This window comes from Diabrotica undecimpunctata, chromosome 3 (assembly GCF_040954645.1).
Source record: "Diabrotica undecimpunctata isolate CICGRU chromosome 3, icDiaUnde3, whole genome shotgun sequence".
Classification (NCBI taxonomy): Eukaryota; Metazoa; Arthropoda; class Insecta; order Coleoptera; family Chrysomelidae; genus Diabrotica; species Diabrotica undecimpunctata.
Window position 1 is genome coordinate 60,475,561 of NC_092805.1, and position 16,742 is coordinate 60,492,302.

The 16,742-nt window shown below is 32.7% G+C and overlaps 1 protein-coding gene across 1 annotated transcript in view; it reads left to right on the plus strand.

The window, feature by feature from the left end:
- The first annotated feature begins 379 nt into the window (after positions 1-379).
- Positions 380-16,742, plus strand: part of LOC140436843 (chitinase-3-like protein 1) — a 76,627-nt gene continuing 60,264 nt past the window's right edge. Inside the window, exon 1 of the mRNA XM_072525979.1 lies at positions 380-542. Within this exon, the coding sequence (XP_072382080.1) occupies positions 479-542 (64 nt within the window). The 5' untranslated portion in view covers positions 380-478. The remainder of the gene's footprint in view (positions 543-16,742) is intronic.

Below are 16,742 nucleotides of genomic sequence, written 5' to 3' on the forward strand. Positions count from 1 at the left end.
TCGGCATTCATACACAAAATTTCGGATCAGTATATCGATTAATTTTTTTAGCAACGCCGTAAATTTCTGCTGGAACAGCCCTTGATTTTAATCCCTTTTTTTGAGTACCGATAAAAATTGTTTCTAAATTGATTCTAAAATTGTTATTACAAACTGTAGTATTGGTTTATACGTGATTCATGTTGGACCATATATGATCCCCTAAAAATTGTCCATGAGCTTGTAGTCTATCAGTGTAACCTGTTTTTATTTTATATCTAAACACACCTACACGGCGATATTTATTTACAAAATAATCTTTTTATGTTATCTGGGCATATTTTAGTACTTTCTTATTATCTTTGATTTTTTAGCAAACAATACATCTTGCATGTTTATTTTAACAAACAACTTTCTCAACGACTGATAAGATCGAGATTTTTTCTATAAAAAAATCCCAATACCGATTTTACTCGTACTTGATTATACAAATATAAAAATGAAACTTCAAATTTATTTAGGATTAGTTACGTTAATATTTCTTTGGGCGTATTCTACTCCAGGTAAGTATTTTTAAAACAATATTTAGTTTGTATATGTGTATATTTTTAAAAATATTTTTGAGGTACGAATAGTGTGATCCTAATACCTAAGATGGTAATGTTCAGATTTAATACCAGTTCTTGTTTTGTTGTATGGTATAAAAATATTCTCTTCGTTTTACGCATTATTTGTTTGCTCCATATTATATCGCCAGATACAATTTCCTTAGTGATTCTTGGCACTTTTATTTTCGTCTTTCTATCAGTCTCTCTGGTTGTAAGCTATACGTTGTGGCAGTTTGTTATTCCTTTTATACGCATGTTTTTCTTTATTCAGAGTTAAGAATTTAAGAATTAAAGTTAGCTGCTCGTTTATTTATTGCTCCTACAGCCATTGGCTAGCAATGTATAACTTATTTAACTTTTGTAAGTCACCACTGATTTAATCTTATAGACCAGAGAAATAAGCAAATAAAAGGACTTTTTCGTGAGACTCTTTGATACAAGTATCTAACAATTGCTTTTGATTTTGGTAATAACAATATGTAATAAACTAAATATATAAAAAATGTGATTTTGTACCTATAAAGAATAAAGAATATATCAACATGATCATGCAAGATTGCTTCTTCTTCTTTAAGTTCCATCTTTTATTGAAGGTTGGAAATCATCATGGCTATGCGGACCCTGTTGACTACCGCTCTAAATAGTTCTGCACTACTGTTTTCAAACCATTCCCTCAAGTTCTTAAGCCACGATATTCTTCGTCTTCCCACATTTCGCTTTCCTTGGATTTTGACTTGCATAATAAGCTGCAATAATGGGTATCTTTACCCTCTCATAACATGGCCCAAGTACTCAAGTTTTGTGCACGTGCTATTTCAATACGTGTCTTAATTTCTTTGGTTTGTTCTACATTTGATGTTATCCAAGTTCCTAAGTATTTGTAGGTATCCACACTCTCAATTACAGTATTCTCAACAATCTATTAGATGTTTTTATCTGCACATTTAGTCATGATAATGCATTTAGTTTTTTTTTTTCAAATTCATCCTTAGTCCGTATTCATGACAGCATTCATTAATTCGTTGCATAACGTTTTGCAAAAATAGTTTATTTTTGTACAAAAAGTCAATTTTTAAAAATGATTAGTAACTTTTCTACAAATGCACAAAAAAACTTTATTTCGCATGATAATAAAGACAATATCACATGTATTCAGCTATAAAAATTTTAATTTAAATTTGGCACGATTGGAATTCATATAAACTCAATAATTTTCGCAAAATATTGAGTTGCAGATAAAAGTTTTCTGGGATAAACAATTTCAAATTAACTATTAAATAAAACTTTTTGAAATTTTTACAGCTGAATACTTGCGTGATATTGTCCGTATTTTCAGGCGAAATTAAATGTTTTTGTGCATTTTTGGAAAAGGTATTAAAGCACTAATAATTTTTTTAAAATCCGTTTTTGAAGCTATTTTTGTAAATATTTAAGCAACAAATTAAGAAAAATAACTTTACAAACTCTTATTCTAAGGGATTTTCTCTGATTTTTCAGTACAATTGTGACACTTTTTAATATAATTTACCGTCATCTCCTTTCGTTTCTAAAATCAAATAGCGCCCTTACATTTTTTACAAAGTATGGTGCAAAAGTATGGAATAAATTTATTATTTAAAAAACAGACACTTTAAAAGAAATCTTAAGCACGTTAATTTTAATTTTTGAATTGCCATCAATTAGTTTATACGTATTGGATATTACGTCGTCAGTGTTGTCGTAATGACGTAATCGACGATTTTTTTAAATACAAACCGAGGTTACGGGACACCTCATTTGAAAGGTCTTCTAATCGTCTTTGTACGATGTATTATTCGAATATTTATTTCGACAGGGTTAACCAACATTATGTATACAGTTAAGTATGATGCAAAAGAATGGAATAATTTTATTATTTCAGAAATAGACGACTAAAAAAAAAATGTTAAGCATGTCATCTTATACTCATTCTCTTACTCGTACTAGTACAAAGATATCCTCCAAGTTACATAGTTAAAGTGCGTTTCATTCTTTTTGCTCTATTTCTCTATATCAATTTATTATGAAAATCACTCTTTCTTCTTTAATTTAATATTATGCAAGAATGGCTTGGTTTGCAATTTGGCACATTAAAATTGTTAAAAAGAAGAAATAAATTGTAATAATACGATTATTTGTTAATCGTCTTTTTTACTTAAATAAATTAAATAAATTTTTATATTTTAATTTAAGAAATCATAATGTAAACCCTATTTCATACCACACTGTCATAAAAACTTAAAGTAACAAATTAACAAAAAAACTTTAGGAGATAAGGTCTACGCTGCGCACCAGATACCTTGGAGATCGTCGCCGTTGCAATATTCGTATTCAGCAACTCCAAAAAACCCCGAGTATTGCCTTAGAGGTAGATTTCGAATGAAAATATCATAAAGCTCAGGAGACGAAGTTTACACTGGGTTCCAGGAAGCTCAAGGATTAACGCTGTCATAATATTCGTGTTCATCGACCACGAAAACCACTTGATTAATTACTTTAGACTGACTTCGAATAAAAATAAAATAAACTTCATCATACGAGTTTCACTCTGCGCAACCAGTAGCTCGATAATCATCGCCGTCATATTGTTCATGGACAGCGATCTCGAAAACCCCGAAGTAATGACTTTCGACTAATTTCCAATTAAAATAACATAAAACTCTAGACGTGTGGAGACGAGTTCCACCCTGGTCACCAGGTAGTTGGAGGGCCATCCTCCTAATATATTTGTATTCAGGGACCTCGAAAAGTCGAGTTATAACTATCGACTGATTTAAAATAAAATTAACATACTCCATGAGACGAAGTCAACCCTTTGCACCAAGTAGATCGACGACCATCGCCGTTATCATATTCACGTTCAGAGAACTCGAAAACACCCAAGTAATAAAATTAAACTCATTCCTGTAGATACTTTTCGATTGTAAATATTTCATTTTCTATCTAATTCTATCTACTTTGGAAATGCATGGTTAATCCTACATCTAAATGTACCCTCAGAAACTTCGTTTCGGTTGCACATTATGGTAGAGGATTGTGTGCAATAGCAGAGTTATCTCTTGTCAAAGGTGGTTAGTTAAAAACCAATTGAATAAGTTTTTTTCAGATGAAAAAAGAAATTGTGTCAAATTTAGAAGGGTAATAGCTTACATAGAAACTAGTGTCATTCATTTTCAAATCATAAGTATTAAATTATTATTTCTCTTTTAATTAATAATTAAATAATATTAGTTGTCTTCTCTTTATGACACTGAAATGTTGGTAGTTTATCTGCCGTTTTGGCACTGGATTTTTACAGGACATTCATTAGTGTCAAACAATTTTTAGATATAATACGTTTTAAGAAACCAATTTGAGTATCCAAGAACCGTATAATTCCGAACTATATACTTGCTATAAAGAAAAGAATTACATAATTTTTTTTCTGGAGGAGTAGCCGCTTTGAAAGCAGCATAATAAGCTCTTTTTTATAAATTTGCGAGATAAACTGCCAATTATAAAATGATCTTTATAAAACACTGTTCAAACAAAAAACTTAATATCAATACCTTTAGCTCAGTTTTTACAAAAATTGATAAAAATAATATAACCATTTTGATGAAACATCATCTTCATCAGTTAGCGCAAAAGCCCATTATGAGCCCTGAGCCGTGAACCATCGTCCCGATACCTGAGTTTACACATTAGGAAACACATGATGCAAATAAATAAGTCTAGGTGTTTAAGCCAAAATTGTATACGTCAGTGGCATAGAACAGGAGTTTACTTTAGTAGATAAATAGAAAAATGTCAATAAGCACATACATTTATTAAATATCTAAATGAATAAGTCGTTTTCTTCGAATTAGATAACATTATCACTGCATTTGTCGCTTACCTTAGACATTATAAGTGACTTTATTGTTACTTCGATTAAATTAAATTAAAACAAAATTGTTAAATAAAAATTTAGATAAAAAAGTATACTGGTTTATTGATACTTCAATTCATTATAGCATTAAATAACAACGATCCCATTGCAGTACCTAAAAGTAGCATTGTTGAATTTAGAAAATGGTACTGGAAAACCATTAGACTTCCAAAAAAAATGCAAACGATATGTTTATAAAAAATTCTGCTAACTCCCAATAAGCCATGTGGAAACTTAATAATGGCAACAAAAATAAAAATAATATCACTGACAATTCTTAACTTAAGGTAAATAAATTTAGTCACCAATTCTGCTCGACTGCTGAGAGAGTAACAAATTAACTTGAGGTTTCTGAGCTAATTCTTGATGACTAATGAATACAGTAGACAAATATCCCGTAATATCCCGTATTTCAGTTTTCAGCCAGTGGACTTTAGTGATGTTGACTTAAATATTTTAGAAATAAAAAAGAATAATAACAAAGATCCTGATGGGTTAAATACAGAAATTATTCAAACCAATAAAAATATAATTGTCCAGTCTCTATCAACTTTATTAAATCAATCAAGTTACTGTAATACTTATCGTAACGTTTTCCAAACTGCAAAGGTACTACATTTATTTAAGAATTAAGGATCTGCTGATGATTACAATAATAATCGATCCATATCTTCGTTGCCCATCTTATCAAAAGTTTATGAACGAAATTTAAAAAATCAAATAAATCTACATTTTAAATCTAATAAACTATTTGCCATAAACCAGTATAGATTCAAAAAAAAATAAAACCACAATCTTTGCTACTTAGTATTTCACCAGCAATATTTTGGAAGGTATTGTAGTAATATTTTGGCACGTTTTCACATGTCTCTTGCGCTTTTGGGCATACATCACTTCAATGGCTTCTATAAACGGCCCTACGCCTAGTAATTGTGAGATAAAGAATTTTTATTTTGGGATCAAGAACTTTCCATTTTGGAATAGTCTAGTCGTTGAGCTTGCTTGATTGGTGGAAAAGAGAAATATCCTCATCTCCTATAGAATTTTTCTGGAAAATACTTAAAACAACTCTAACAAAATCCATAAGCAAATACTATGTTACGAATTAATTTTTAGAATGTTTATAATATATATATATATATATATATATATATATATATATATATATATATATATACATATATATATATATATACATATATATATACATATATATATACATATATATATATATATATATATATATATATATATATATATATATATATGTATATATATACATATATATATATACATATATATATATATATATATATATATATATATATATATATATATATAAATATATATATTTCAAATTATTTTTCGACCGTACTGTTTTAAATATTGATTTATAGTATCAGCAATCGGTCAGGAAATAAAACTCTATTTGTTCAGTCTCAATATTTCGTCACGATTTTGTGACTTCTTCAGGAGAAAACTGTAAATTTATTAGAATAAATATATTTATATATATACGTATATATAAGTAAGCAGGTAAAGAAGGGATACCAAACGAGTTACTGAAATATTAACAACATTAATTAATAAAATTGAAAAACACAATAAAATACCAAAAGAATGGAGATCGAGCGAACTAATTCTACTATTCAAAAAAGGAGATAAAAAACAGCCAGAAAACTACATAGGTATAAACTTGTTAAATATTACGCTAAAACTTACAGATAAAATTTTGATAAAAAAAGTGTTAATAAATCGTAGGATAAGTTTAGTAGATGAACAACAATGTTTAAGTAGTGAAAAATCGTGTACAGATGCAATATTCGTTATAAAGTAAATTACTAAGAAATCACTAGAGTATAATAGACCAGCATCTCTGTGTCTGATTGACCTAAAGAAAGCGTTTAACAGAGTAAGACTCAAAGATGTAATCCATCTTCTGTATAAAAGAGAAGTTCCCCTATATATTATAAAACTATCGAAAACATGTACCAAAATAACAAAATGAAAGTCATAATAGATGGACAACTTACAGAACCTATAGAAATAGGCAGCGGAATAAGACAAGTGGATTCATTAAGCCCCATTCTCTTCAATTTGATTATGGATGAAATCATCAAAAGCGTTAACAAAGGAAGACAATACAGAATGGGAAACAAAGAAATGAAAATACTCTGATAGCCCCATATAAAGAGAATCTGCAAAGAGTGGTCTACAGATTTAATATAAAAGCAAAAGAATTTAATATTACAATCTCACCTCAGAAAAATAAAACAGTATTGGTCAGCAAAGAGCCAATCAGATGTAAAATAGAAATTGATGGCATCAGTATTGAACAAGTAATGGAAATAAAATACCTGGGAATTACACTGCCTAGCTATGGCGACCTGGACAAAGAAGAGAGAGATCAAGTACAAAAAGCAAATACACTGGCAGGAAGCCTTAATAACACTATATGGCGAAACAGACCCATTAACACTGAGATGAAAACAAGAATTTATAAAGCCAGTGTCAGACCAATAATGACATATACCTCAGAAACAAGATCCGGCACAGCCACAACGCAAATGCTACTGGAAACGGCAGAGATGAGAGTCCTGAGAAGAATTGCAGAAAATACGCAGAGAGATCGAAAGAGAATTGAAGACATTAGAAGAAAATGTAACCTACAGTGTATGAATGAATGAACATAAAATAGAAACCACAAATGGAATAACCACACAAGCAGAATGGAGAAGACCCCTGTCGTCAAAATAGCAAGCGATAAGTCACCAATCGGCAGAAGAAGTATCGGACGACCGCGCAAAAGATAGACTGACAACCTTCCATAGAGGTATTATTCTGCCAATGAACAAACAGAATTACTTATGAAGAGAAAGAAGAAGAAAAAAAAGAAAGAGAAAAAGTAGACATTGCAGAGAGTACGACCGGTAATTAATTTTAAAATATATTCAATGGTTGAGTTGCAGAGGTTTGATCGGTCAATAATTGGCAAATGAAAGTCGTCAACTACTTCATTAATTTAATAGAATACGTTTCGCTTTTTTCTTTTTTTGAGAGCATTACTTCTAAAAACAATTTAAAGTATTATAGGATGTTATAAAAACTCTACGAAAACTTAACATTAAAATATAACTAACCAAACGAGGAAAAAAACAATAAACAACAAAAACTGTATAAGAGCACTATTGTTGATTTATTTTATTTATTGGTAATTTTTTTCTTTTGACCTATGGATTCATTTGGCTGTTAGCTTAAGCTCTTTCAAGGGTCAAACCACACTCTACTCAAACCACACTCAGTGTGGGTGAACAAACTCTCAATATTTTGTTGTGGCAGGTTGTTCCATTCTTCAAGAGCAGCTTGAACTAGCTATGCAGTGTTTAGTGGATTCATTCGGTGAGCTCTAATTCTTCTTTTAAGCAACTTCCACAATTGCTCTATGGGGTTAAGGTCAAATAAGCAAGCAAGTCACTCCAGAACAGTTATATTATATGTTGTGCTTCAAGGAAGTCTATAATAACTCTGCTGATATGTGCAGTCAGATCTCGTAATTTCCGTTTTTGCTTGTCTTCTTTGCTCTCAAATAGCACATTTTGCCAATTTCTAATGTTCCAGTTTTTATGTTAAAGACACCAATTTAAGCGATCAATATTGAGCTGTCTGGATAACTCGGGAAATCGTAACTGTCTACTGCTGTATAGTCCTCGAGTACGATGCCTTTTTTTTATCATTTTAACTGAAGCACTTACACCTGTAGCTTTCAAAAGTTGCCTTTGGAACTGTGGTTGAGAAATTGTTGGGTCTTTTCTAGCTAATTGGCCAATTATCGATCGTGACATTGTTACTTTATGGCCACTTTGTCGTAATCTATTCTTAAACGTTACTAATTCCTGATACCTAGCATAAGTTTTTGACACAACTCCCTGTGTTACGCCTACCACTGCGACTATGTCCCTCTGAGACTATTTCTTATTCCACAAGACCAATAATCTTTCCCGTTTGCGCCTGCGTTAATGCTACATAAAGCATATTTTCGTTTTTGTACGCAAAAGTAAGTTTATGTATTTTCGTTTAATGTACAAATAAATAATCTATAACGTACCCAGCTGTGTTATCTGGCTGTTTTATCGGTTTGTTGATTTCCAATAAAAACCTCTATTTTTCGCAACAATAACAAGTTTTTTCAAAAGAAATAAATATTGGTTTGAAATACATATATGGTGATTCCATATAAGTTTATTCCATATTCCATAAAAAGGCAGATATGATTTATTGAAGATTATAATGGACAACAATGGATGACTGATGAAATATTAAGAATAATGGAAAGCAGACAAAAACAGAAGAAGAAAAGCACTGAAGAATACAATAAAATCCATAAAGAAATCAGAAGGAAAATCCGGGATGCAAAAGAAAAATGGTACAGCAACAAATGTTTTGAAATAGAAGAACTGCAGAAAAAGAATGACACGTTTAATATCTACAAAAAGGTGAAAGAAATAACTGAAACATATAGATAAACTGCAAGTAGTTTACTTGATAAACAAGGAAATATTATATGTAGTCAATGAACAAGACATATTAGAGATGTGGACAGAATATTTTGAGGAGCTGTTTGATGACGATCGAACAGAAATTCAAATCGAAAATATATCGACTGGTTCAAACATAACACTCGATGAAATGGACAGAGCTATAAAGCTATCAAAGAATAGAAAGGTAACCGGTCCAGATAAAATTCCAAGCGAAATCATCAAACTACTCGACGATAAGGGTAAAGATTCTCTTCTAAGCCTCTTCAATAAAATATACGAAATAGGACATATACCAACAGACTGGCTGCTGTCAACATTTGTAATGATACCGAAAAAAATAAATGCTAAGCAATATAGCGATCATCGCATTATCAGTCTAATGAGTCATGTACTGAAATTTTTCCTAAGAATACTGCACTCGAGAATTTACAACAAAATAGAAGTACAACTAAGTGAAACACAATTTGGTTTCAGAAACAACCTTGAAATCAGAGAAGCACTGTTTAGTTTGCAGGTCATGGTTCAAAAATGTAGGGATATCGAACAATCGGTATATATGTGTTTTATCGACTTCGAAAAAGCCTTTGACCGAGTAAACCATGACAAATTTATAGGTGTTTTGCAGCAGGTGAAAATTGATGACCGAGACCTCCGTATTATCAACAATTTGTATTGACATCAATGTATAAACATACGAATATATTTTTAAATAAGTCTTAGTTGAGGATACAGGCATTAAAATCAACGAAATTAATGTCAACAATCTCAGATATGCAGACGACATGGTACTTATTGCCTCCAATGAAGAAGACCTGCAACGATTTATAAACAGAATAACCGAATCATGTGATGAATATGAGCTAAAACATAAATACGTCTAAGACAAAACTTATGTTGGTCAGCAAAACGGAGATACAACCAACGAACATCAGAGCGTATGGAATAGAGTTAGAAAAAGTCTACAATATTACCTATTTGGGCGCAAACGTTAACGATAACTGGGATATAAATAAAGAAATAAGAATACGCATTGAAAAAGCCAGAGGAGCCTTCTATAAGTTAAAGAAAATTCTAATTAATAGAAATATTACGTTAAACCTTAAAATCAGATTAATACGCAGCTACACATTCTCCACTTTGCTGTATGGTATGGAGAGCCGGACTTTTACAGAGACATTAATGAAAATATTGAGGTCTTTGAGATGTGGATTTATCGAGGAGTATTGCGGATAAGTTGGGTTGATCGAATAACAAATGAAATAGTTTTACATCGAATAAAAAAGAGAACAGAAAAAAAAACGATAAAAATTCCAAATTTACAATATTTCGGTCATATAATGAGACATCCAGAGAGATATAACCTTCTACACCACACAATACATGGTAAGATCACCAGAAGGTGATGCCCGGGCCGAAGGAGAACATCCTGGCTCCGAAATCTCCGAGAATTGTATCATGAGACCATCGCTAATTTATTTAGATCCGCCGTAAACAAAGTTATTATTGCCAATATTATCGCCAAAGTTCGATAATCGGACAGGGTACTGAAAGAAGAAGAATAAAATTATAATATAAATATAATACAGAGATACTAGATTTATTAGATTTCTAGTGTCTTTTCCAAACAGCAAAGAATTTAAAGCACATCTATGTATTTTTTAACCTTTTAAAATGATTTTAATTTTTTGTAAAACTGTGTGTTTAAGGCTACGATAAAAACATCTTGATAGATAATACACGTTAATCATTTTCAAATCTTTTATGTACAAATCATTGATAATAAAGGTTTCTCGTAGCATGAGATATTTATCAGATACAGGATATATTTATTTGTTTAATATTACGTGTATAATAATAGAGATAGCACCAATGAAAACATGATATAATAAATATTTTTAGTTTTATTTTTAATTAAAAAAATTTTTTTCTGTTGAATATCTAGTTAATAAGCAACCTACCTCCTTTTTACAAAGTAATGGACTATAAAATTGTTCAACACATATGCCATCTGCTGTGGAATGGTCTTTTCGAAGATTTATTTATAATATGCTGTGGTGCTTTGTTTCGCATTATACAGCTAATATAATCAAGGTTGTTATTTAATACAGTATATGTTAATACATTTCACTTCACCATTATATATACTAAAATTTATATACATCTTAATTATTGCTATTTTTAATAGTTAGATGTAAATTAACAATATTTACTTATTGGTTAAATTTTATGTCTAATATATCTCAGCTTTTACTGTAGAAAATCGGAAATTTACTGTACAACCACTTCTAATAAGATATATTTTTTTAAAGAACTAGTTGTAGACTAACACTATTGGTGGGTTTGTGTTTGCTATAGCTGGAATGGTTGCTTTTCTCATATATCTATTTCGTCTTTTTTGTCTTCATGAGCAATTTTGTTAGTTTATTGGCAGATGGATACTTCTATGAAAGGTTGCTACTTCATCTTTTGCGCGGTCTTCGATACTTCTACCAGCGATTGGTGATTTACCTCTAGCAATTTTGACCACACGGCATTCTGCTTATGTGGTTACTCCATTTTTTTGTTTAGTGTCCATTCGTTTATACACTATGTTACATTGTTTTCCAACATCTTTGCTCCTATTTCGATCTCTCAGCTTATTTCCTGTATTTCTTTTCAGTAGTCTTATCTCTGCTGTTTCGAGTAGTCCTTGTGTTTTAACTGTGTCATGTATTATTTCTGATGAATATATCATCATGGTCTTACACTGGCTTTATAAATAGTTGACTTTATAAATTCTTGACTTTATCTCAGTGTTAAATGTAGGTTTAGCCTTTTGGTGTTATTAAGGCAGACTGCGAATCTGCCTTTGCTTTTTGTACCTAATCTCTTACTTTTTTATTTAGGTCTCCATAGCAAGACAGTGTAATTCCAAGGTATTTTATTTTCATTACTTGTTTAATACTAATACCATCGATTTCTATTTTACATCTGATTAGTTCTTTGCTGATTACTATTGTTTTAGTTTTCTAAGTTGTAATTGTCATATTAAATTCTTTTGTTCTTTTGTTAAATCTGTCTACTAGTCTTTGTAGAAAAAAAATCAAAATTTGCATGTTTTTTTATCAGTTTATATTTTTAGTGGGTATAAACTTTTTTAAAATCGTGTGAAAGATCAATACGGACATTACTTTTCTAGGAATGAGAACGATAGTGGAATGAGTTATGTTATGACATAAAAATCTAATATCATCCTTGTTTTTTAGGAATACAATAACTACATACCAATATTTGATTTAAATATGAAATTTTTAATTTCTCAATAAAAAAAACAATTTTCTTTAAAAAAATGTATAAAATTAACTTTTTCGTATCGGATTTTATATATTTTTTTGATCGTTGTTGGAAGAAGGCTTTTTTGCAATTATTTTTTAAGATAATCGTTTTTGAGTTATAAACATTTTAAAATCGACAAAAAATCACAAGTGCAAGTACAAGATATTATTATTGAAATTAACCATTACACACACACATGTGATCAACCCTGCCCTTAAGGAATATGTGTACACCATTGTAAAAGTGGGAACCACATGTCCGATGATCCAACCAGTCACACTTCGCTATTGAAGTGGTACCTATCAGGCCCCCAGGCTTTTCCTCCACCCCTCCTCAGTCTTACGTGAGTAGGCTTATGATCTGAAAATTACTTTGATGCCCTGGGTAATGGAAGACCCTCTGTTTTTATTGACTGTGGTTAAGCCACCTATCTGTAGGGATAGCACACATATCGGCTTTTCTCCCTATTTACTTTACTGACTCTACGTTGACATCGGGAAATAGAATTTACTCTAACTTGACATCGGGACTGGTGTCCCTAAAAGAAAGTGTGTGTTCCGAACAGGGAGCCTCCAGCCTGGGCTGATGACTCTCTGTCCGAATTAGAGTATGTGTTCGTACACTCAGCCGCCGATTTGGCAAAATAAATTTTGTTCTCCTCGCCGGCTGAGGATCCGAGTAGGGTCCGGCCACCGAGCCCATTTATACCGCACATGACCTCGATGCTCGGAATTCGCGTTTACATCAACATATGATCTGCCTGACGGGCCTTTTATACATTTTAATTTAAGTTTATTACATTTTTGGAAAAATCAGAATAAGACTTTAGAAGTTTTGTAGAAGACATGGTTTTTGTTTAGACAGTGAGCAATTTTTTTGTTTTTTATCCTAACTTCTACTACCAATCTAACTTAACTATGTAGTGTGCATTCCCAAGTGTATACTGCTCTCACACACTCCGTGTATATGTTTTTTGGGTTGTATATTTTTTCTACATCTAAACTAATACTGTGTGCGTGTGTTGGGGTGTGCATTCCCAGGTGTATATTGCCCTCACACACCCCGGTATATATTATTCTTATATACTATCGTTTTAGTCTAGCCAGACTGAGACTGAGTTGCTACAGTTATCTAAACTCATCCAACCAGCCATCTCTTGATTGGCTGAAACAACTCCCCCTCATTTTTTTTGGTGCTCACTGTCTAAAAATTCATTGCTATGTGGCTATTCTTGGTTTGCTCTGAATCCAGCTATTTGTTTCTTAGTTCGTTTGTGTACTGTTCTAACATTTTTGTCGTAGTCTATTAGCTCTCTTAGTAGTCTGCTTGGGTGGTTTCTTAGCCCGTTAAATATTTTGTAGGCTCTTTCATCCGTTTTCTATAATATTCGTTCCTGTCCGCAATCTCTGTATAGATTTCTTAGGGGTACATACCCTGGTAGATCTATTGCTTTCCTAATCATTTGGTTTTGTGTCGTTTGGATTTTTTTCCTGTTGCTTTTGCAGGTATGTCCCCAAGCAGCGGAGGCGTATGTGAGCGTTGGTATTATTACGCTGTTTACTATTCTCATTTTTGTTTTGAAACGTAATTTTCTTCTTCTGCCTAATAGTGTGGAGAACTGTTGTTTTAGTGCTTTGGCTTTGTTTATCGTTTGCTTAACATTTTCGCTGAATTTTAGTTTTTTGTCAAGTATTATTCCGAGATATTTTGCCTCGTTTGACCATTCAATAGGGATGTCATCTATTCTTATTTATTTTTCTGGTATACTTCTGAGATGTCTGTACACGACGGCCTGTGTTTATCTGGTTTTAGGGCGATTTTACACATTATACACCAGCTTTGGAATCTATCTAGTGCTCTCTGCAGATAGTTAGCTGCAGTGTTAGGGTTTATTTTACTGACTGCTATGGCCGTGTCGTCTGCATAGAGGCTTAGCAGGGTACCTGGTTCTTTCGGTGTGTCGGCCGTGTATATTGTGTACAGGTACGGCGACAACACAGTCCCATGAGGCACTCCCGCCTCCAGGGTTCCGACTTCGGACAGGGTTGCCTCTATTCGAACTCTTGCTATAGGCCCTATTGGCTTGCTGTACCCTTGTTCGTTCATTTTATATAGCAGTCCCTGGTGCCATACATTGCCGCAGGCTTTACTGACGTCAACGAAGGCGGCTGTTGTATTCATTGTGTCGTTGAAGCCTTTTGTTATATATTCAGTTAATCTAAGCACTTTTACCTCGCTTGAGTGTTCGCTTCTGAACCCGAATTGAGCTTCTAGTATTATTCCCAGGGTTTGAGTTTCTTCATTTAATCTTTTTAGTATTACCCTTTCTGCTATTTTTTTTTAGCGAGGAAAGCAGGCTGATGGGTCTGTAATTTTGTGGAAACGTGTCATTTTTTCCTGACTTGGCTATAATTGTGACATGTTCCTCTTTCCATTTATCTGGCAAGTATCTCAGCCGAAGTATGCTATTTATAATGTTTGTTATGTGGACTATCGCTTTAGCCGGTAGATTTTTTATAGCTATGCTGGATATGTTGTCAGGTCCTGGAGCTTCGTTTGTATTTGTCATTTTTATTATTTCTTTAATTTCGTCGGGGGAGGTGTGATTTATGCCTATTCTGTCTTTTCTTTTTCTTAATCTTCTGACCGTTCTTTCTACTTCTTCTGTAAAGTCGAGATCCTCGTCAGGGTGTTCGTTATTTCTACATGCTTTTTCAAGTTCATTTTTCATGACTTGTGCTTTATTGATTTCGATACTATGCCGTTTTCGCCGTGTAGAGGTGGAATTGGTTTTCGTCTTTTCGCAGAATTTTTGTGAGCTTCCACAACGCTGATTTATTTGGATTTAGTTCTTGTTTGTAGTTGTGCCACCCTTCGTTTCTGTGGTTTTGTAATTGTTTTTTGACTTTCCTATCTAATTCGTTTGCAATCCTTTTGTCCTGTCTTGTTCTTGTTTGGTATGCTCTTCTCCTTTTCCTGTTTTTTTCTTTGATTAGGTCTTTTAGTTCTATGTTTATGTCCCTGAATCTTCCTTTTTGGATTGTGGTGTTTTTGTTTTTGGAGCTGGTATCGATGGCGTTATTTATTGTATTTTCTAGATTTTCCACATAATCTTCGAGGTCTGTGATATTGTTTATTGTGGGTATAACAACGATGTTCTTGCTCACTATTCTTTTATAGTTAGGCCAACTTGTCATCTTTTTCTGATAGGGCTGTACTTGGTTGATGTCTAATAGTGCCTATTGTTAGGACGATTAGATTGTGGGTTGAATCGCCCTCGTTTACAGAATTTATTTCATATTATTGGCCTATGTTGTGTAGGATTGCAATATCTATAGGGGTGGTAAGTTGTCCATGGAAACAGGTTGGGTCTGTTGGTCCTACTATTAGTATGTTTGGTTTTTGTTCGATGTAGCCACATAGCAGTCTTCCGCTTTGGTTTGTTAGTCTGTCTAACCAGTTCGGAGATCTAGCATTCAGGTCGCCTATTATTATAGTGGGCTCATTTGTTAGGATAAGATTCAGATCTTCGTCGAATACGGGGTCGTTTGGTCTTACGTACGCTGAAACTATTTTTAGCGATGCATTTCCTGCGATGAGCCGGACAATCATGGTTTTCATTGTGACCAGTCCATCTGGCGTTGGGATATGTTGGTGTTTTAATCATTTTTTAACCATGATGGCCATTCCTCCTGAGTTTGCTCGGTAGTCTTTTCTATATATATATATATATATATATATATATATATATATATATATATATATATATATATATATATATATATATATATCGCCTGGGAACTTTGTCTTTTTCTTTTCTGTTAATTTTGTTTCTTGGAGAGCTATGATATCTAGCTCTAATCTGTTCGCAATCTCATCCAGTATGTTGATTTTTTGATTTAGCCCTCCGGAGTTTCATGACTCTATACGTAAATCCTTTCCTTTGTTTGGTTTACTAGCATTTTTGGTTGCCCTGTCCTATAGCCGACATTACTTTTGTGTCTCTTTCCATCATGCTTGCGAATTCCAACATTTTATTATTGAAATCCGTTTGGAAGTTGGCGATGAAGGCCGCTTCATCTTGGATTCCTTGGTTTTGGGTGTTTTTAGGGGAATCGTCTTTTGGTTTTTGTGCTGCCTGGCATAGCTGACGTCTTTTTTTGTTGTGGTGTTGCTTATTTGTCTGTTATTCTGCTGTTGGGCAGCAGGTTGTTTCGGTTGTTTCTTCTTGGGGTCCTTGGCGCAACCTCTATAGTTCGCGCTATCGGAATCGATTTTTCCTTTCCCATTCCACCCCATTTTTGGGGTCCCAAAATTAACATTTTCAGCCAAATTCAGCTTGTTCGTATAATTTTTAGACTCGTTTGGCCAGGC